The sequence below is a fragment of the Impatiens glandulifera genome, chromosome 4 (genome assembly GCF_907164915.1).
Source record: "Impatiens glandulifera chromosome 4, dImpGla2.1, whole genome shotgun sequence".
Taxonomy (NCBI): Eukaryota; Viridiplantae; Streptophyta; class Magnoliopsida; order Ericales; family Balsaminaceae; genus Impatiens; species Impatiens glandulifera.
Window position 1 is genome coordinate 59,735,623 of NC_061865.1, and position 22,364 is coordinate 59,757,986.

At 26.5% G+C, this 22,364-nt stretch overlaps 1 protein-coding gene and 1 pseudogene across 1 annotated transcript; both read left to right on the forward strand.

The window, feature by feature from the left end:
- The first annotated feature begins 7,381 nt into the window (after positions 1–7,381).
- Positions 7,382–11,799, forward strand: LOC124934289 (flavonoid 3'-monooxygenase-like). Its single transcript, XM_047474793.1, has 4 exons — positions 7,382–7,863; positions 9,163–9,420; positions 9,717–9,926; positions 11,045–11,799. Exons 1-4 carry the CDS (start codon positions 7,417–7,419, stop codon positions 11,687–11,689), a joined length of 1,560 nt encoding a protein of 519 aa, XP_047330749.1. The 5' UTR covers positions 7,382–7,416; the 3' UTR covers positions 11,690–11,799.
- A 970-nt stretch (positions 11,800–12,769) lies between these two features.
- Positions 12,770–19,698, forward strand: LOC124935581 (annotated as a pseudogene).
- The last annotated feature ends 2,666 nt before the right edge of the window (positions 19,699–22,364 follow it).

Genomic DNA, 22,364 nt, shown 5'->3' on the forward strand with positions numbered 1-22,364 from the left:
CTTTTCATTTTAATTAAACTATTTTTGTTGTGAAATTGATTTTAAACTTTAATACTTTTATTTTTATCTATAATAAATTTGATTACAACCAAATTATCATAATTATTTAGTAAAACAATAAACATGAATTTTGTTAAATTTGCTATCATAAGTATCACAAAGTCACGTGGCCTTCTATTCATCAAACTTTTATCATGTCCTTCTATTCATCAAACTTTCATCATGTCCTTCTATTCATCAAACTTTCATCATGTCCTTGTCACGATGGTACCTAACAGCCTCCTAATTTTTCAAATAAATTTGTACCTTTTATTAATTTTATTTAGGATAAAACTCACCTACTAAAAATACACAACCTAACTCATCTCTCTCTTTATAATTAGCTACCATGCTCATTTATTTTAGTGTTGTTTCTTGTGAAATATTATTGTTGAATATAAATTATTACATGCACTAATTAGATTAAAAAGGTTCAATCAAACCAACTTAATCCCTTATTGCTACACTTAATCACTTATTAGCATCAAACTTTTTTTTAATACAATTTAAAAAACTAAGATTTAGTTTTTTCTAAATAAACATTGATTTATTTATAAAATTTAATGGGGGTTGATTTTGACTAGATGTGTAACTTTTGGTAAATTTTTTAAAGAATATTAATGTTTAATGGTAAAATAAATGAATAAATATAATTAGTAAGTATGCAAATATAACGAAATTTAATTATTATTTATTTTTATAATAAATTCAACAGATTTTAAACTTATCTCTAAGATCATTTTCAAACCACGACTATACTCAAACTCATAATAGAGGTCTTATATAATTTTTTTATATGTATTTTTTTATTATTAATTTTTTTTATTGATTTTGAATTTATAATAATGATAACATAAAATTAAAAAAAAAAACATTTGAGTTTAATTTTTTATAAATTGATAAATATATAAATAGTACGGTTGAAAAAGTTAAAAATTTGTGTAAAAAAATATTTCAAAAATATTCATTTGAATTTAATTTAAGTGTTTAGGTTAGAAATGAATTAATATTTGATAAAACAATTAGAATTTGAGAAATATTTTTTGAATTATTATTATGTCTACTTTCAAACAAACTTTCTTATTATACCCACATTTTCATTTCTTTTTTCAAATTACCCACATTTCCTCTCTAAATTATTAATTAATCAATTAATTAATTATTTCTCATTAATCTATTAATTCTCTCTTTCTCAAAATAAAATAAAACAAAATTAAAATCAGAATATTCATGAATTTACGAATAAGTCTATAAACAAAAAAATAAAAATAAAACACAATTAAAATCAGAATATTCATTAAATTTACAAAACAAAAAAAAAAGTCTGAAAAAAAAATAAAAATAAAACACAGTTAAAATCAGAATATTCATGAATTTACGAAGAAATCGGTAAAAAGTTAACATTTTGTATCATTATATATACGAGTACACAAATGTGGTAAGGTTTAGTTTATTAAAAATTTAAACAAAATTAAATATTATTTCACTCTCCTTTCATCAATTACATTATTCAATTCATTAATTAAAATATTAAAATATTATATATTTAAATTATTATTTTTTATTTTATGTATATATATCAATACTTTATAAATTTTTTTACTAAAAATAATCATCAATACTCAAAATCATCTACACTTATTATTTTTTCCATGTTATTAAAATAACTTAAAGCCGACCAAGCTCTAAGACACCCAAACTTTTGAGAGTAAGTGAAATGACGACTTTATCCCCCTTCTTTACCCATAAGCTACTAGAGTCTTCGTCTACTTCCTCCTCAACCTTCTTTCACTTTCGAGACCATAGGATCAAAAACCCGCCTCATTAATTAAACACTCCCTTCATTTAAAACTAATAAATTAATCATTTCCTTGTATTTTAAAAATAAAATAAAATTATTTAACATAAATATGACAATAAGAGTATATGAAATCTAAAAACTATTTCAAATAAAAATAAATAAATTGTAGTGTCTTAAATAAGAATAATTTATTTTAAAATTTAATGAGAGAATTTTCTTCAAGATAGCATTTCCATATTCTAGAGGTTATAAATATTATTTTTATTCGTACACAAATTATTTTAAATTAATATTATAAATAGTTTAATAAATTAAATATCATTATTATAAAATAAATAATAAAAAAATATAAATATTTGGTAAAAACAAATTTGTATGATTCACATTTTAGTGTTTTAATCAATAAACTAACTACTATGTTATATTCTCATTTAAGCCAATTTTAAAACTAATAATTACTCTAACAGAGGAGTAAAAGAGAGGGAGAATGAGAAATGAACGAGTAAAAGAAAGAGTGGAAAATCATATGAAGCAGAAAAACTGAAATCAATTTCATTTTCCCCAATATTAAGGGGATTGGATGATTCTCAACTATACAGGATTCGTTTTATTGTTCATCAATTAAAATTACTTATTAAACATTCATATTTAATCTTTTCTCATTTCGAAATTACAAAACCACGTACCAAGCACGTCACAATACAATTTACACTCATTATGTGAGTATAAAAGGATTAAATGGTTGGTTTGCAGGTTGACCACTCCATTAAAATTTGAGCTAATCACCTAAATAATAACATTTAATTACAAATTATCGAATTTAACCATACAGGAGTATTGATTCGAGGGTTTACCCGTCCACTTGGAGTGAGGCACCTAAATAAATAAAAAGAGTAAAATTAAAATTGACAATGAATGTCTCCCAAATTCCACCAGTGACAATTTAGGATTATAATACAATGCTCTCTAATCATATGTAAGAGTTTTATTTGTTAAATTAATATATATATATATATATATGATTATCACGACGGATAAAGGCACGGAAGCCCACCCAAAAAAGAAAAGAAAAATCACGATAAAAATGTTACTTTACCCTTTATTTTCTTAATTTTTTAAATATTTTATTTTATTTAATTATTAAAAAAAATCAAAGCTTACATATTTATTTACTTTTTTTAATTCAAAATTACCAGATTATTTTTTTATTCACCATAATTTTTTTTAAAACACAACTTAACTTAGTTTTCTGTTTCCTCCTTATTATCCCCTATAAACCTTTGAGTGAGGTTACATAAATTAAAAATAATAATTCTACGATTAAAAATAATTATAACACAGAATTTAACCATAAATTACATTTTTTTAGTTTAATTTATTTCATTACTAATTATTGGTTATTGGGTGGAAGTCATATCCATTAATATATCCATATATCAAATTAAAAATATAAATCACAATCTAACATAGTCTTAAGTATACCTATTTCACATGTAAAACTAAGGTTCAGATCTTACCCGATGCAAATATAATTTATATGTGAGAACAAGGGTTATATATGTGTGAGAGGATTAAGAAGGAGGTGGTTGATAGTGACACGTTGGTAGGGAGAAAATGTCTAAAGTGTTGGGAAGAGTTGTACAAGTATTCGTTAATGTATTAATGACGAGTTAGTTGTGGGAAAATGTAAAGTGTTATAATAAAGAATAAGTTCGAAAAATATCACTCAATAGAGTTATGATGTTACCCTTTTAAGTTTGAAGTTAGGTTTTCAACTTGAGATTGACTCGCTATGTTTATATTATTAGCACAATAATCTAGCCAAATTAGTTAAAATTATCCTTTATATATTAAATTTAATCTTGAATTATTGAGAAGAAAGATGTCATAAACCTATACCATTATTAGCCCAATATTTTTATATTAATAGTTAATAAACTAATTTATAGGATTAGATTCAAATTGTATATGCTTGATTTATATTTCAAATAAAACCTCCTTCAATAAAACCAAATGAGTAGGCTATTTAATAACTTTGTTGTTCTCTAGAAACACTCCTATCAAATTATTTAAATGTTCATCAATATTAAGAGAATGGTGGTTAGATACTTTTGAATATAATGATATATGTGAGTAGATATTAGTTAAAGTTAAATTTTGATAAATTTAATATCACTCATTAATGAAATAGTGATACTCAAGTATACACATAATTCAACCATGTGTGACATTTTGTTTGTTTAATTTGCTGCATTACCAATTAGTGGTCATTGGGTCACACATCCTTGTTAATTTGAATTTTTATATGAATGTAAATGAATATAGGCTAACCAATTATGTAATATCAATTTATAAATTTATACACAAAATTATAAATATAAATCAACAATATTTTAAAATGATGTATGATTAAAACATCCATATATAATAGTAAAGATTATGTTTCAAATATTTTTATTATAAAATGTATACTAGAGAGTAATTATTATATATATATAAAATGATTATGATGAATTAGTTGGAGCGAACTATTCTAAGTTATAATAGAATACGGTCATTAATATGATGAATAAGTTGGTGTAATATGCTTTTGTAAAGATGACGAGTAAACTAGTTCAAAATACACTAGTAGATAAGAAGTTGTAATGTGAAGTCTTAAGTTAAAATAACTTTTACAATTTTAGAATTATTATTATTGTCTTTGACATTATAGGAAAACATTTAAACATGTCACAACCTCAAAAAACATTTCATATTTAGTTATTGACAATTCAGTTTGAAACAATAATATATATATTTTTTAAATGTAATTTATAATTGAACAAAACTAGTCCAAAACTAATTAGTCATCCACCTCAACTTAACTTAATTTGTTCAAAATTTATTTTTTCAATGAAATTAGTATTATTTTCACAAATTATAGTTAATATCCAATTTAACTTAAATCGTATTTAGTGTGATTGAAGTATAATTATATTAACACCTTAAATTGAATTAAAGTGAAATATTAATTAAAAGTTTGTGTTAATCTTCATTTTTATTTTTGGTATTAATTTTTTATTTTAAAAAAATGATAATAATAAATTAATATTGATAGTACATTTTTCAATTTAAGGAGACAAAATAATTGATATACTACAGTAGAAAACTGAACATAATGCAGTTCACGGTTATTTACATTTTACACTCACTATACAAAATAAACTGATACAACCATGATCTTTTTAACTGAAACAATTTTAAAATAAATATTCATTAATTAGTTTAGTAAAATTAAGAACAATTATAATATAATCGGTAATGTTAAGTAAATCAAATACTTTTATGAAGTTACAAATCTTATAACTTATATTGTCACTCTTTTTATAATTATATTTGTAATTAGAAATTAATCATTTTTGTTTAACATATATTATTTAAAATACTATTAATATTATAATATATATTACAACATTATTTGCATAGGAGATTTTATAATTGGAAGAGTCACTTAGGTTTTATTCTTGTATATATTAGTTTTTAATGAGAAAATAAATTTAAAGAAGCTATTAGTATATTTTTTAAAGTTAAATATTGACATAATTTAAAAGTCAATCTTATTCATTTCCTTTTTATATTTTAATAAAATATTAATTTAAATAAAATAATATTTTAAAATATATTTTAATTATTATTTATTAAAAATTTTAAATAATATTTCTCCATTCTTAAGACATTATTCTTTTTATAATTTTAAAATAACTCAAATAAAATTAATTTTTCAATCAATCACTTCTCAACAATTACATCGTTCATTTAATTAACCAAAATACTAAAATACATTTTATTTTAAATTATTTTATTTATTTTATTTATATATACAAATAGTCTTTAAGTTTTTTTTTATTAAAAATAATCACTAACTCATCAAAATCAACATCAATTATTATTTTTTTTTTCACTCTAGATTTTATAATTATTTTCAAACACCGTCATTTATTATTATTATTTTTATCAAAATAAATAATTTTCTATAAATTCGTTTTAAAATATTTCAAATAACCACCTATCATACAATATTTTAGTCAATTTAATATATCTCTCTCACAACTATAGGTGTGGCAAATCTCCTTCCATTAGTTACATTTTACAAATTCTACTAACTTTGTGAGAGGTGTGTCACTATGTCAGCCCTAATTATATTTTCATGTTCATTTTATAATTTTATTTTTAATTTGTGTGTTTATCTTTGAAAGAACTTGTCTCTTCACTTAAATTAAAGTATTTTTTAATTTTTTCATATTATTTTTGTTTTTAGTGAAATTAATTTTAAACTTTAATACTTATATTTGTATCTATATTAAAAATAATTATAATCAAATTATTTGCAATACAAATAATCTAATATAAGTTAAAAATTATCATATTGACCCAATTTGAAAACACTCCGAATAAAAAAAATATATTTTTTTAAAAACTAATTATGTACATAATATAAATTTAGTATAACAAGGAAACATGATTTAATTTGATTAGTCTCCCAAAGTAACATGGCCTTCCATTCATCAAACTTTGAACATAAAGTCCATGTCACGTGGTACCTAACACCTTTTTCAATCAAATATGTACCTTTCATTAATTTTATTTAGGAAAAATCTCAACTACCAAAATACACAACTAACTCATCTCTCTCTCTTTATAGTTAGGTACCATGCTCATTATAGTTTAGTGTTGTTTCTTGTGAAATATTATTGCTGAATATAAATTATTAAAATATAATTATTTTAGTAGAAAATAGCTAGCTTAAGACACATATAGTTTGATTAAATATTTTTAACTGATAGTTTAAAATGAAGGGGAGGTATTGACAGTAAAGAATATTGCTAGTTTGATATATTCTAAAAATAATTACTTACCTCTTTATTAATTGTTTATCTATAAAAGTTGGAAGTGTGTAGCATTGTGAGTTTGTTTTTAATCTGAATTTCTTCTTCATATCAAATATGTTTAGTCCTTGATTAATGAAAATCGCAAACACAAATAAATTGAAAATAAATAAATATTGAAGATATTAATTTAGCGTATACACGATTCAAATAACATAGCATACCCTAAATCGATAAAAAAAAAAAAACACTTATTAGCATCAATGAAGAGTAACAAATTTTAATACAATTTAAAAAACTATGAGCGTAGGTTTTGTTGTAAATAAACATTGTTTTATCTAAAAAAAAATATTACTTAGTAAAAACACTTGAAAATTATTAATTTATTTTTTTTAAATATAAAATATTTTAATTAATAAATTAAATAATATATTAGATAGGAGAGTATTATAATTTGATATTTATAATAATATAATCATTTTTAAACATTATTTTTAATCTTTTTATTTTATATATATATATATATTAATATGTAATAAGAACTACAATATAAAAAAAATATATTTATAATATTTTAAGTTATTAAATATTAAAATAATATTTTAAAAAGGGCATATCAAACAAGCCCAATAAATCTCATTCTATTATTATATATACAAGAAATCACTCTCTTGTTTTCACACATCCCAAACTCTTTTCAGAGTGAGTGAAATGACGACTTTGTCCCTCGTCCTTTACTCACTAGCTACCGGAATCTTCATCTACTTTCTCCTGAACTTACTTTCACTTCTTGACCGCCGCCGTCTTCCGCCGGGACCCAGACCATGGCCGGTGATCGGAAACCTACCTCATCTAGGTCCTATGCCACACCATTCTCTAGCAGCCATGGCTAAGACATATGGGCCATTGATGCATCTACGACTCGGTCAGGTTCATGTGGTGGTGGCGGCGTCAGCTTCTGTAGCAGCACAGTTTCTTAAGAAACACGATGCAAATTTCTCGAGCCGGCCACCGAATTCTGGTGCGAAACATATTGCTTATAATTATCAAGATCTTGTTTTTGCTCCTTATGGTCCAAGGTGGCGGATGCTTAGAAAGATCTGTTCTGTTCATCTTTTCTCTACTAAAGCTTTGGATGATTTCCGACATGTTCGACAGGTTTTATTTCTCTCTCCTCCATTATTTTAAAACTCATGATTATTTATAAAAGAGTTGAGTACAGTGATTTTGAATAACATAATATGTTTTATAAAAATATTTCAAGATAATTTTTTTGAATGATTTGCTTTTAGAAAGAAAAAAAAAAACATGTGAAGGTTGGGAGTTCAATGTTCTAACAAAGAAAATAAAAGAAATTAAATTTATGAGAGGAACACATAACTTTTGACTTTTAGTATCTTATAAAATCCTTTACTCTAATGGGTTAAAAATATATATATTTTTAAAGAGAGGAAAATTAGGAGGAAACGAAACCATCTAACTTCATGTTATTTGACTAGTGCGAAAGAGTAGGATTAATTCGATGATATAGTAGTATATTTATCCAGAAAAAAATTAATAAATAAATAAGGAAAGTGTTATTTCACCTTATATTTGTGTATATGTGTCACTTAATGAGTGGAATATAGGTAGTGTCCCTAGGGTAGCATCGAATTAACCCGGGAAAAGATAAATTTTATTATATTTTTAGAGAATCAGATTGCACCATCATGTAATTCTTTCTCCCATTCTCTTTTTCAAATTCTCCAACGACTTTTTCTTAAAAAAAAAAAAAAATTATAATTTGCTATTTAAAAAAAATATATTTAAAAGACACTTGTCTATTAGTAAGGAATTGGATTGTTAATATACTTGTATTTATGCAGTACAGCTATAAGATGTATTTATTATTGAATGGAAAGATTTTAGTTGGGATTTAATTATTTAAATAATATTGATATAAATACTTTTAAAATTTTGAAATATGGTAAAAAGAAAAAGTTGAGAAGAGTAATAGTATTTGGATTGTTAATAAATATACTTGTCTTTATGCATGCAGTACAGCTATAGGAAGTATTTATTATTGAATGGGAAATTTTTGGTTGGGATTTAATTATTTAAATGATATTGATAAATATTTTTAAAATTTTTTTTTATGGAAATAAAGAAAATATAATATATTTTAGTTGAGAAGAGTAATAGTATTTTTTTTTAATATAAATAGTTTATTTTTTATTTAACTTATTATATTAAAAATATAATAATTTGTATATTAAATTTTAATTAGTGAGTGCCGTCTTGTACCTACCCCCAAGTAGCTTGGGGCTTGGTTTAGAATCTTTTAATTCATTTTCATTAAATATAGCCTAATATATTATTAGGGAGATATATAATTTCTTATAAATCATATTTTCATCCAAAAAATTTAAAATTATTAAATGAATAAAAAAATCAAAAATTGAATTTGTTTGACCGCAGGAGGAGATTGCGACACTAACAAAGGTTCTAACAAACGCGGCCGGTCGGACCGAAGTGAATTTGGGGCAGCTGTTAACCGTTTGCACAACCAACGCCTTAGCTCGTCAGATGCTCGGAAAACGAGTCTTTAGCGACGGAAGCAACGGCGTTGATCCGAAATCCGACGATTTCAAGGGAATGGTGGTGGAATTGATGGTTCTTGCCGGTGTTTTCAATATCGGGGATTTCATTCCTGGTCTCGATTGGCTCGATCTACAGGTATATATAGTGGTGTCCTTGATTATGATTATTGAGTTGTATTACACATAAAATTATTTTCACTTAGTAGATATAAGTTATTATTTTTATTTGTAAAGAATTGAATTCTTAAATATAATAAATTAGAAAAAAATTTGTTTTTACCAAAGGTTAACATATAGCCTATTAAGTTTACTATTTTTTGTATAGATATGATTTCTATACCTTAATTCATGTACTTGTTTGGTTTACTCTGATTAATTTTTTGAACGCAATCGTACGATTGTTTGATTAACAATTTTGAGCGTTAAACGCAGGGAATTGCGTCTAAGATGAAGAAATTGCACTCGCGTTTTGATGCGTTTTTAAGCGAGATCTTGGAGGAACATAAAACTCATCTTCATGGTGGTGCTGATAAGAACTCTACAGATTTGCTTAGTACTCTATTACTACTCAAGGACAGTACCGACGCCGATGCCGGCGATGGCGGAAAACTTACCGACACTGAAATCAAAGCCCTACTTTTGGTATCATTTAAAATTATTTATGTTTTTTGGAAACGAACAATCCATTTTGATAAATGCAGAAAAATAGTTTACAAATTAAAATGAAAAGGTAAACCTAACCTAGGCATTGAAAAATTTAACATTTATATATATATATATATAAAATAAAAACTAGAATAAAAGTCTAAAGTAAACAATACATAAATCATTAGATAAGTCTTGGGAAAAAAATTGAAGTTTGCTTCTCATTATAATTTATATTTTTATTTAAAAATTTAACACGAAATTGGATAGGTCAAAGTGTTTTTGTTTTAGTGATAATTAAATTGATTATAGGTTTATTATAAACTTTTTCTTTTTAATTAAGTGTCTTTAACTATATGTAAACGAGCTAAACCAAGTCGAATAGTTTCAGGTTTAAGCTCGGTTCGTTTAGCATATATTCGAGCTTGAACTTGCGTCTTTTATATAGCTTGCCTTATATATATATATATATATATATATATATATATTCAATTAGGCTCACATGTTATTTGAATTTGACTTGCTTGAATTTGACTTGTTTAGAAACAAGGTAGAAGAAGGCTTCATTGGTTAAGGGTTTGATTTTTTTTTTCCTTATTAGATATTAATAAATATTAAATGAATATGATCCCGAGCTCATAAACAAGTCTCCAAACAAACATTTTTACGAGTTTTTAAATAAACATATTCGCAAGCTCATTATCGAGCTTTCTAAACGAATATGTTTGCGAAATGACAAGACGCATATCTAAAAGCTCTAGCTTGGTTCGTTTAAAATTTCAAACTTTTAAAGGAGCTTAAGCTCGTCTCGTTAAAATTAAATATCGAGATCGATTAAGATTTTTACCGAGCTAAGATTCGAATAGCTCGCGATGAAATCTTTTTCATTTACATCTATAATAATATGGAATACTAACCATAATTCAGTAGAATATGTTTAGAATAAATACATAATAAATTAACAATACTTATATTTATTAAATAATGTGATTTTAACACCCCCATTAGAAAATGTTTATAACTTCTATTTTCAAATTGTGATTTAATTATTGTTAAGTTGTGTGACTTATTCATGACTTATAAATATTAACACATAATTGATTGATTTATCGCAGGATCTATTCACAGCTGGAACCGATACATCGGCGAGCACAACCGAATGGGCAATAGCGGAGCTAATCCGCCATCCAAAAGTCATGACCCAACTCCAACTAGAGATGGATACGGTTGTGGGCCGAAACAGGCTCGTAAGCGAAGCCGACCTTCCCCAACTCCCATACCTTCAAGCCGTGATCAAGGAAGTTTTCCGCATGCACCCGTCAACTCCACTTTCTCTGCCCCGAATGGCGGCAGAGGAATGTGAGATCGACGGGTACATCATTCCGAAGGGCTCAACTCTTTTGATGAATGTGTGGGCCATATCGCGTGATCCAAAATCATGGGCCGACCCGTTAGAATTCAAGCCCGAAAGATTTTTGCCCGGTGGGGAGAAGTCGAATGCCGATATTCGTGGGAATGATTTCGAGGTTATACCGTTTGGTGCGGGTCGGAGGATATGTGCGGGTATGAGTCTCGGGTTAAGGATGGTTCAGATTTTGACTGCTAGTTTGGTTCATGCATTTGATTGGGGATTGCCTAATGGTTTATTGGCTGAGAAGCTTAATATGGATGAGGCCTATGGGCTGACTTTGCAAAGGGCATCTCCTTTAGTGGTGCATCCTAAGCCTAGGCTTGATGCCCATGTTTATGGGGCTTTTTAATTTGGAATGTTATTGGTTTTATTAGGTATTCTATCTTGAAAACTGTCAACTATGTGATTTGAATAATTCACTTTCTCTATCTTATAATAATGTCATCATATTTTAAGCTTTATTGTTGTAACTATCTTTGTATTACATTTTTAGGGTTTTAATTAAATGTTTGTTCAATTCTACGTCGATGTATCGGTCATTTAGGCTTATAATTATAAATGTTTGTCCAAGGATACAGTGAATATGGAGCATTAATTACTAGTATCTAATTGTATTTTTTTTATTTTTTTTTTAAATTTTCAAACTATATAAATTTAGGAATAATTAAATGCCTACAAGTATTCTAACATATAATGTCAAATTTGGACACCAATTGGGTCCATAACAAATCATAATATTCAGGGTTAATGTTGCATGTTTTTATTTGATTATTTAAGAGCACTATCTTAAGTTGTGACAATTTTCCAAGCAAATGAAGACACATTTGCAAGCCTGACAACTTGGTAACGTTGTTCTTGAATTGTTGTTAATTTTTAATTTGAATCTAAAATTTTGATCAACCTTTGTCAAATTTGTGTCATAAAAATGTTCAGAATATATATATATATATATCTTCATTATTGTTTATCATAATTATTTTTCAAATTGGAAATATATATATTTTTTAAAATTCAATCATCCACATTTCTGAAATTTACTTTTTTTATTTTATTAAGCAAATTAAAACTGGGACCTAGCAACTTATCCCTATTACATAGTCGTATATATATATATTTTACACTTTTTAGGGTTTAAAAAAATATTTAGTATTTATTAAACATAAATAATTCTAGCTTATTGGTATAGGAGGTAAACAAAAACATATGGTTATTAGTTCTAACCTCACAATTTTTTTTTTCCGGGCCGACACTGTCCATAACTTTTTTTTTCCGGTGCCGGCACTGTCTAGGAATCGAGCAGGAAACAGACATTGTTAATAGTTTACTCACCAAAAAAACCTTTTTTTTGGGGCTGGTACTGTCCAAAACCTTTTTTTTCCGGTGCCGACACTGTCTAGGAATCGAGCAGAAAACAGACATTGTTAAGAACATGAAAGCACTAGCCGTGCAGAGAGAATTGTCGAACGAATGGTATAGGCGATTGACAGAGAGTTTAATGAAGAAATCCACATTTGAATCTAGAATGAAAACTCAGAAAAAGGCAATAAAGATACTTCGATCAAGAATTTCTTCAATCATAGAATTGCACAAGGCTCGAATTGGGACTCCTCTTCTCTCCGTCCTCAGGCGGTCTACTTCTGATAACATCTAAGAAAAGTAACTTTCGAAAAAAAACATATGTAGCAGTTCATAATTCTTTTGTAAATTCCTGTCATCAGACAAGGCATATTAATGATTCTTCTTTGCAATAGTATACATATGTTTGTTGAGCCTTATTAATAGGAAATTAATTTTTGATTTTCTGTATTAACAACTAGAATGTCTAACACCTTAATCGATCTCTGATTTTGCTTCCATCTATACCCCTCGAAGACTCACCCCTGCTTCTTTCTGGCACGGGGTGCAAGGGTTAATCCAGAAATTCTTTTTTTTGTGCCTGGGCTGTAAAAATTAGAATGAATTTTTTTCTTATAGATGTTAAAAGTGATATGTACTACACTATTAATATGAGTAATAAGTCAACATATTAATCGAATTATTCCGTTAATACCTTTACTAAAATAAAATAAATATACAAATTTAAAAAGTGATAATATCACTTTATTTATAAAACAAATTTATACATTTAAAATTATATAGTTAAAGAAAACGTGTTAAGTTTTAAATAAACGAAGACTATTATATAAATAAAGAAAATATTGAAGTCTAATTGAATGAATTTCAGTTTAGTTTACTGAGAATATAAACCAAACAAAATATGAAAATAAGAAGAAAAAAAATACAAAATTGTTGTTAAAAACATATTATTAAGTTGGTAGATACTCGATGAAAACGATTATATAATATTAATGTTTATAAATCGTTTTTGAAAGAATAAATAATATATCAATTCATATATTTAAGTAAACGTGCCAAATCAATATTACTTTTGAAATAGTTTAAAATTAAGAAATATAAAAACTATTTTACCTTTATATTTATATAAATTATTATTTTAATTTTTATCATATTAATAATTATTATATTAATAAAATTATATTTAAAATTAGAATATATAATTATGAATTAGATATAAGTTTAATATATAATAATAATAATATCATTATCTATATAATTAATTATTATATTTTAAAATATAATAAAGAAATTAAAATTTTATATAAAATTAAGTACTTCTACTTTAACTAGTTTCTTTAATCAGATCACATAACTTTGTATACATATTCTACAACTCAACATACATTTCAGACAGTGTTAAGCTATTGAATGTTGTTGTTCGACACGAATAAGTAATATATCAGAAACACACAATTTTATACATATATTTTAAACGAAAGGATAGGAAACAAATAATTTCTCATCCTTCAAATACCCCTCAATAAAAGGTAATAAAAAACAAATAAACATTACCTGTCCCATCATTTGCAATATTAACACCATCAAAACTGAGAATAATGTCTGAGATAAAATTTGAATTTAAATATAGTACATTTTAGCAATTTAACCTATGTAATCCAAAAAAAAAATCACTTTTTTCCATCAAACAAGATTTTGATTTCATAACATTCAAATAACCACACATCAAAAATCTCTAAAAGCACAACCAAATACCCAGCATTAAAACCATGTAATATAAGCACTTTTCTATTTATTTACTAGTTTAAAGATAGTTTGAGGTAAAATTAATGAGAGCAACAACCGTGAATTACAATAGTGTGATGTTGATGATGATAAGAGTAATGAATAAGTCCCTAAACTAGTATTAATGTTTTATATAAGCATACTAACTTTGAAAGGAAAAGGATATGGTTCAATTTGTTTATATTCCTTTCCAAGATACTTAATTGAAAAGGTGTAATCTTTTGTAGGGTCTCTTTATTTTTGTCTTTGGCAAATTATTTGTTTAATGGAAAAAATAGGTTATTTGAGTTTTTAATTGATTAAATTATTATAATGTATTTTTTTGTTTAAATTTTAAATTTTGTTAAAATAAAGATTGGAAAAGAAATATGATTGTGTTTTTGATAAAAATCTAAAAACAAAAACAAATGTTATAAAAAAAGATGATTGTGTTTTTTACAAAAGTTTAATGTGATAAAATAATATTATATATGATTTGTACTATACTATTTGGATGGTTTAATATGTTCTTACTTCTTACTTAATTTAAGAAAAAATTTATGAGAGGAAATTTTGACTTTTAGTATCTTAAAAACTCCTTTACTCTAATGGGTTAAATATATATATTTAATTATAATGAGAGGAAAGAGGGAGGAATCGAACTACTTGTTATTATGTTATTAACTGGTATGATAGAGTAGGGTTACTTCAGTTTCAGTTATAACAGCGTGCATTTATCCATTAATAAATTATTACAAACATGTAAAAAAATATAAAAAAAATTAAAATAAATAAAATAGCAAACGAGGGAGGTGATGCTTTTGTGTATAAGTGTCATCTAATGAGTGAAATAGAGGTAGTATCTGTACGGGTAACATCTAATTAACCGAGAGATTAATTTTTTTTTTTATATTTTTAGACAATCAGATTGCAACCACTAACGTAATTCCTTAGCCCATTCCTTCTTCAAATTCTCCGGTCATTTTTTCTAGAAAAAAAAACTTATAATTTGCTATCTTTAAAAAAATTATTTAAAGGACACTTGTCTATTAGTAAGGAATTGGATTGTTAATATACTTGTATTTATGCAGTACAGCTAAAGGATGTATTTATTATTGAATGGAAAGATTTTAGTTAGGATTTAATTATTTAAATAATATTGATATGGAAAAAAGAAAAAGTTGAGAAGAGGAGTAATAGTATTTGGAAGTTAATATTACTTGTCTTTATGCATACAGTACAGCTATAAGAAATATTTATTATTGAATGGGAATTTTTTTTGTTGGGATTTAATTATTTAAGTAATATTGATAGATATTTAAAAAAAAATATGAATTATGGATAAAAAAGAAAATATAATATATTTTAGTTCAGAAGAGTAATAGTATTTTTTTTAATATAAAAAGCTAAAACATAACATCACTAGGTCACTCTTTTTTGTTTCTTAAATATCTACTTTTGCCTTAATTTGAATTTTAACAAAACTTTTTTTTATCATAATTAGTTTTTCCTTCCAAAATATTAATAAATAAACATTAGTTTAATAAACTTACTCAAAATTATTATTATTTTTTATTTAACTTATTATATTAAAAATATAATAATTTGTATATTAAATTTTATTTAGTGAGTGCCGTCCTGTACCTACCCAAGTAGCCTGGGACTTGGTTTAGAATATTTTAATTTAATTACCACTTGCTATTTATTTTCAATAAAAAATAAATAATTGGTATTGATTTTGAAAAGGGTGACTTATTTTTGTTATAATTATTTAAATATAGCCTAATATATTATTAGTGAGATATATAATTTCTTATAATTCATATTTTCATCCAAATAATTTAAACTTATTAAATGAATAAAAAAATCAAAAATTGAATTTGTTTGACTGCAGGAAGAGATTGCCATACTAACAAAGGTTCTAACAAACGCGGCCGGTCAGACCGAAGTGAATTTAGGGCAGCTGTTAACCGTTTGCACAACCAACGCCTTAGCTCGTCAAATGCTCGGAAAACGAGTCTTTAGCGACGGAAGCAGCGACGTTGATCCGAAATCCGACGATTTCAAGGGAATGGTGGTGGAATTGATGGTTCTTGCCGGTGTTTTCAATATCGGGATTTCGTTCCTGGTCTCCATTGGCTCAATCTACAGGTATATATAGTGGTCTCCTTGATTATGACTATTGGGTTGTCCTAGACATAAAATTATTTTTACTTAGTAGATATAAATTATTATTTTTATTTGTAATTGATTGAATTCTTAAATATAATAAATTAGAAAAAAAATTGTTTTTACCGAAGGTTAACATATAGCTAGCCTATTAAGTTTACTATTTATTTTATGGATATAATTTATATACTCTAATTCATGTATTTGCTGGACTTACTCTGATTAATTCTTTGAACGCAATTGTACGATTGTTTGATTAACAATTGTGAACGTTAAACACAGGGAATTGCGTCTAAGATGAAGAAATTTCATTCGCGTTTTGAAGCGTTTTTAGAGCATCTTCAATAGTGCTGCAAACGCATACCCAAAATGGGTTTTTTCCTCCAACCGAACTGCAAAACCAAACCCATAATGAGATTTCTCATTTTCCCTCTTCAAAAAACCCAAATATGCGTTGCTACTGTTCACAAACGCATATATATATATATTTTTTTTTTGCATTTTAGCCCTTTAACTTTTACTTAATTAATTTTATATATTAAACTTACTTATATAATTTATTTATATTTTAATTTATTTATATTTTAATTTGTTTATATGTTTTATTGATTTATATGTTTTATTTATTTATATTTTATTTTTATCTTATATTTTATATTAAGTTTATTTATATAATTATTAATTTAATTTATATAATATTTTTTATATAACATAAATTTATAATATAATTAAAAAAAATTATAATAATATTAAAAAAAAATATTTTAATATATATATATATATATTATATATATTATTTTAATAAATTTTTATAATTAATTTATATTTAAGTTTAAAATATTTGGATGATATTATAATATTGTGGTGTAATTTATAAGTTTGTAAAAGATATGAGTGATATTAAAAAGTTATAAAAGTTGATGTAAGAAAGAATATTATAAGAATATTCTTTTGGGTTTGAGAATGGGTTTTTCGGTTGGAGTAGGATTACTGTTTGATGTGACATTTACACCAAAATAAGTTTGAAAATAAGTTTTTCGGTTGGAGATAGTCTTAAGCGAGATCTTGGAGGAACACAAAACTCATCTTCTTGATGGCGCTGATAAGAAGTCTACAGATTTGCTTAGTACTCTATGACTACTCAAGGACAGTACCGACGCCGTACCGACAATGGTGGAAAACTTACCAGACACTGAAATCAAAGCCCTACTTTTGGTATCATTTAAAATTATTTATGTTTTTTGGGAAACGACAAACCATTTTGATAAATGTAGAAAAATAGTTTATAAATTAAAATAAAAAGGTAAACCTAACCTAGGCATTGAAAAAATTAACATTTACATATATATAAAAATGTAAAAACTAAATCATTAGATAAGTCTAAAGTAAACAACACATAAATCATTAGATAAGTCTTAGGGATAAAAATTGAAGTTTGCTTCTCATTATAATTTATATTTTTATTTAAAAATTTAACACGAAATTGGATAGGTCAAAGTGTTTTTGTTTTAGTGATAATTAAATTGATTATAGGTTTATTATAAACTTTTTCTTTTTAATTAAGTGTTTAACTATATGTAAACGAGCTAAACCAAGTCGAATAGTTTCAGGTTTAAGCTCGGCTCGTTTAGCATATATTCGGGCTTGAACTTGCCATATATATATATATATTCAATTGGGCTCACATGTTGTTTGAATTTGACTTATTTAGAACTCATTTAGAACATAGAAGAAGACTTCATTGGTTTCCTTATTAGATATTAATAAATATTAAATGAGATTTTAAATGAATATGTTCCCGAGCTCATAAACAAGTCTCCAAACAAACATTTTCACGAGTTTTTAAATAAACATATTCGCGAGCTCATTATCGAGCTTTCTAAACGAATATGTTTGCGAGATGACAAGCCGAATATCTAAAAGCTCTAACTTGGTTCGTTTAAAATTTCAAACTTTTAAAGGAGCTCAAGCTCGTCTCGTTAAAACTAATTAACGAGATCGATTAAGATTTTTACCAAGTCGAGATTTGAATTGCTCGCGATTAAATCTTTTTCATTTATATCTATAATAATATGGAATACTAACCATAATTCAGTAGAATATGTTTAGAATAAATACATAATAAAATTAACAGTACTTATATTTATTAAATAATGTGATTTTAACACCCCCATTAGAAAATGTTTATAACTTCTATTTTCAATTTGTGATTAACTATTGTTAAGTTGTGTGACTTATTCATGACTTACAAATATTAACACATAATTAACACATAATTGATTGATTTATCGCAGGATCTATTCACAGCTGGAACCGATACATCGGCGAGCACAACCGAATGGGCAATAGCGGAGCTAATCCGCCATCCAAAAGTCATGGCCCAACTCCAACTAGAGATGGATACGGTTGTGGGCCGAAACAGGCTCGTAAGCAGCGAAGCCGAACTTCCCCAACTCCCATACCTTCAAGCCGTGATCAAGGAAGTTTTCCGCATGCACCCGTCAACTCCACTTTATCTGCCCCGAATGGCTGCAGAAGAATGTGAGATCGACGGGTACATCATTCTAAAGGGCTCAACTCTTTTGATGAATGTGTGAGACATATCGCGTGATCCAAAATCATGGGCCGACCCGTTGGATTTCAAGCCCGAAAGATTTTTACCAGGAGGGGAGAAGCCGAATGCCGATATTCGTGGGAATGATTTCAAGGTTATACCGTTTGGTGCGGGTCGGAGGATATGTGCGGGTATGAGTCTCGGGTTAAGGATGGTTCAGATTTTGACTGCTAGTTTGGTTCATGCATTTGATTGGGGATTGCCTAATGGTTTATTGGCTGAGAAGCTTAATATGGATGAGGCCTATGGGCTGACTTTGCAAAGGGCATCTCCTTTAGTGGTGCATCCTAAGCCTAGGCTTGATGCCCATGTTTATGGGGCTTTTTAATTTGGAATGTTATTGGTTTTATTAGGTATTCTATCTTGAAAACTGTCAACTATGTGATTTGAATAATTCACTTTCTCAATCTTATAATAATGTCATCATATTTTAAGCTTTATTGTTGTAACTATCTTTATATTACATTTTTAGGGTTTTAATTAAATGTTTGTTCAATTCTACATGGATGTATTGGTCATTTAGGCTTATGATTATAAATATTTGTCCAAGGATATAATAAATATGGAGCATTAATTAATAGTATTTATATTGTAATTTTTTTCAATATTCAAACTATATAAACTTAGGAATAATCAAGTGCCTACAAGTATTCTAGCATATAGTGTCAATTTTGGACACCAATTGGGTTATTAACAAATTATAATCTTCAGGGTCAATGTTGCATGGTTTTATTTGATTACTTAAAGAACACTGTCTTAAGTTGCGACAATTTTTCAAGTGAATGAAGACACATTTGAAGTGTGACGACTTGGTAATGTTGTTATCGGAATGGTCGAGAAATGTCATTTTTGAATTCAAATTTGTGTCATAACATGTTCAGAATATATATATAATATAAATAAAATACTTTTAGGACAACTACATCAAAATCAATATTCAAGCTACGACGAATGTCACAATTCCCTTGTGAAATTGGAAATATCTCGAACAACTGGTAGAACATCTCACCAAAGTTGTTGAGGAGTATTTTGATTCTTACGAAGACTTTGAGTTTTCTTCTGCCCAAATTTAATTAACAATGACCTCAAATACAACTTGTAAAGTTTAGGAGTGAACATGTCACTTTTAGACTTTATAACCACAACCTTTTATGCTTTACCAATCTTTTAGAAAGCTAACCAATCCAAACAATATAGTGAGCATCTCCAAATCTTAGTAACTTATGGACAACTAAGTAAATGATCAATCATCTCTTTCAATCCAACACAATGTATATCTAGAATATATTAGGAATCTTGTATTATATAAAATACAATGTTACAAAGAATTGAAATAAAGTAAAATGTACAAGAACAAAATCACCTATTGAGAAGTTAATTCAATGAATGTACTTAGTACATTTTCCTTAAAACAGTTTTATTGTCTCCCATTGTGTTGGAGCTGTCTCTCATGATACACCGAATTTAGTAGTGATTCAACAATGTAATCACTACGAAGCAAACTAGAAAAGTACCTGAATTAATCACCGGGTTTGAATGAAAATACAACAAGTCAAGAACTCGAAAAACACTCGAATGAGTGAAGAACTTGAAGAACACTCGATTGAGTGAAAAACTCGAAAAACACTCAAAAACAAAGAATTTTTTTTTAGTTCTAGAGAGATAATTATTAGATGAATGAGATAAGAAATATACAAAGAGTTCTAACGTTAGGGAGATATATATAGCTGAAAATTAAATCATCACAATAAATTCATTTATCAATCCAACGACTTATAATTCATCCAACAATTGTATTCTAGAATATTAGCATTTAATATTCTCCATTAACATTAAATTTTATAAAAAAAAATCACATTTTAAATTTGTTATGAGTTTATATTTATTTGGATTAAATTACATTTAATTTATTTATTCAAATTCTAATTTTCATTTAATTAATAGAATTAGTTTAAAATTTCAACCATAAATTTTATGGTCTCGAATATTCATGAACTTCATGGTCTCGTCCCTCTTCAAAAGCCTCCCACAATTTCTAAGCCATGATATGAATATATATGCCTTGACGCTAGCTCAGAAGACCAAATAATATGGTGTCAATTAACAATCTATGCACAAATTCTAATGATGTCTCAAATCTTACGAGAACAAAATTCACCCCTCCTTAACTTTCCAATATCGAAAGTCTCGCCTTTTGCCACAAAGAACAAGAGAGCGAACATATTCGAGGAATCGTCTGTCTACCCTCTTCGACTCTCCGTAGAACCTTGATTCATTGTCCATCATAAATATCTCAAATGTTGACTCTCTTGCACTTTCATCTAATTCTGATACACTGAAATTGTGATATAAGGTGGATAGAGTGACGCTTGAACCATGACAGGAAATTAATATCCCAGTCATATCAATATCAATAGTGAATCCTTCTTTTTGGAAATAACGAAAATAATTCTTAGAATTGAGAGCCCTATTTTATTCTACGCACTTCTTGAGACCAATTTCATCTTCTTTCGGCTAACATACGTCCAACAATTTTACTTTCTTTCCATCCCGACAATGTTGCCCCAAATGAAACAACTCATTATTTGATCCAAATCTTTCGATACCTGTTTTAATACGATCGTCATTCGTCGTTAGAAACTCTCTGAATAATACGAATTCAATAAACACCGATTGGTTAATAACCAATCAGAATATGATAGAATCTTAAGCGCCTAACTTAATACCAATTTTTAGCCTTTCAAACTAAACAATAATAACCTATAAAATTTACATTATGATGTACAATTTATATTATATAATCTATAGTTGAAAAATTCCAATAACATCTTAACAATATAGTGTTTTAAAACATGCATACTTCATTACTCAAGTTTAATTGATTAATTTTTTTTATGAATATTGAACTCCACGAGACTCTACATATTCGTGATAATTAATCATTTTAAACTAGTAAAATTTTAATGTGTTAAATTTTCACTAGAACTAATTGTATAAACTTTGTTTACTTATTTCACAACATTAAATGTACCACGTTAAATAGAATAAATAATTATTTGTATCAGCTGAATGTATAAGCATTGCAAATTTAGTATTTGTGTCTTTATGTGATTGTTGGACC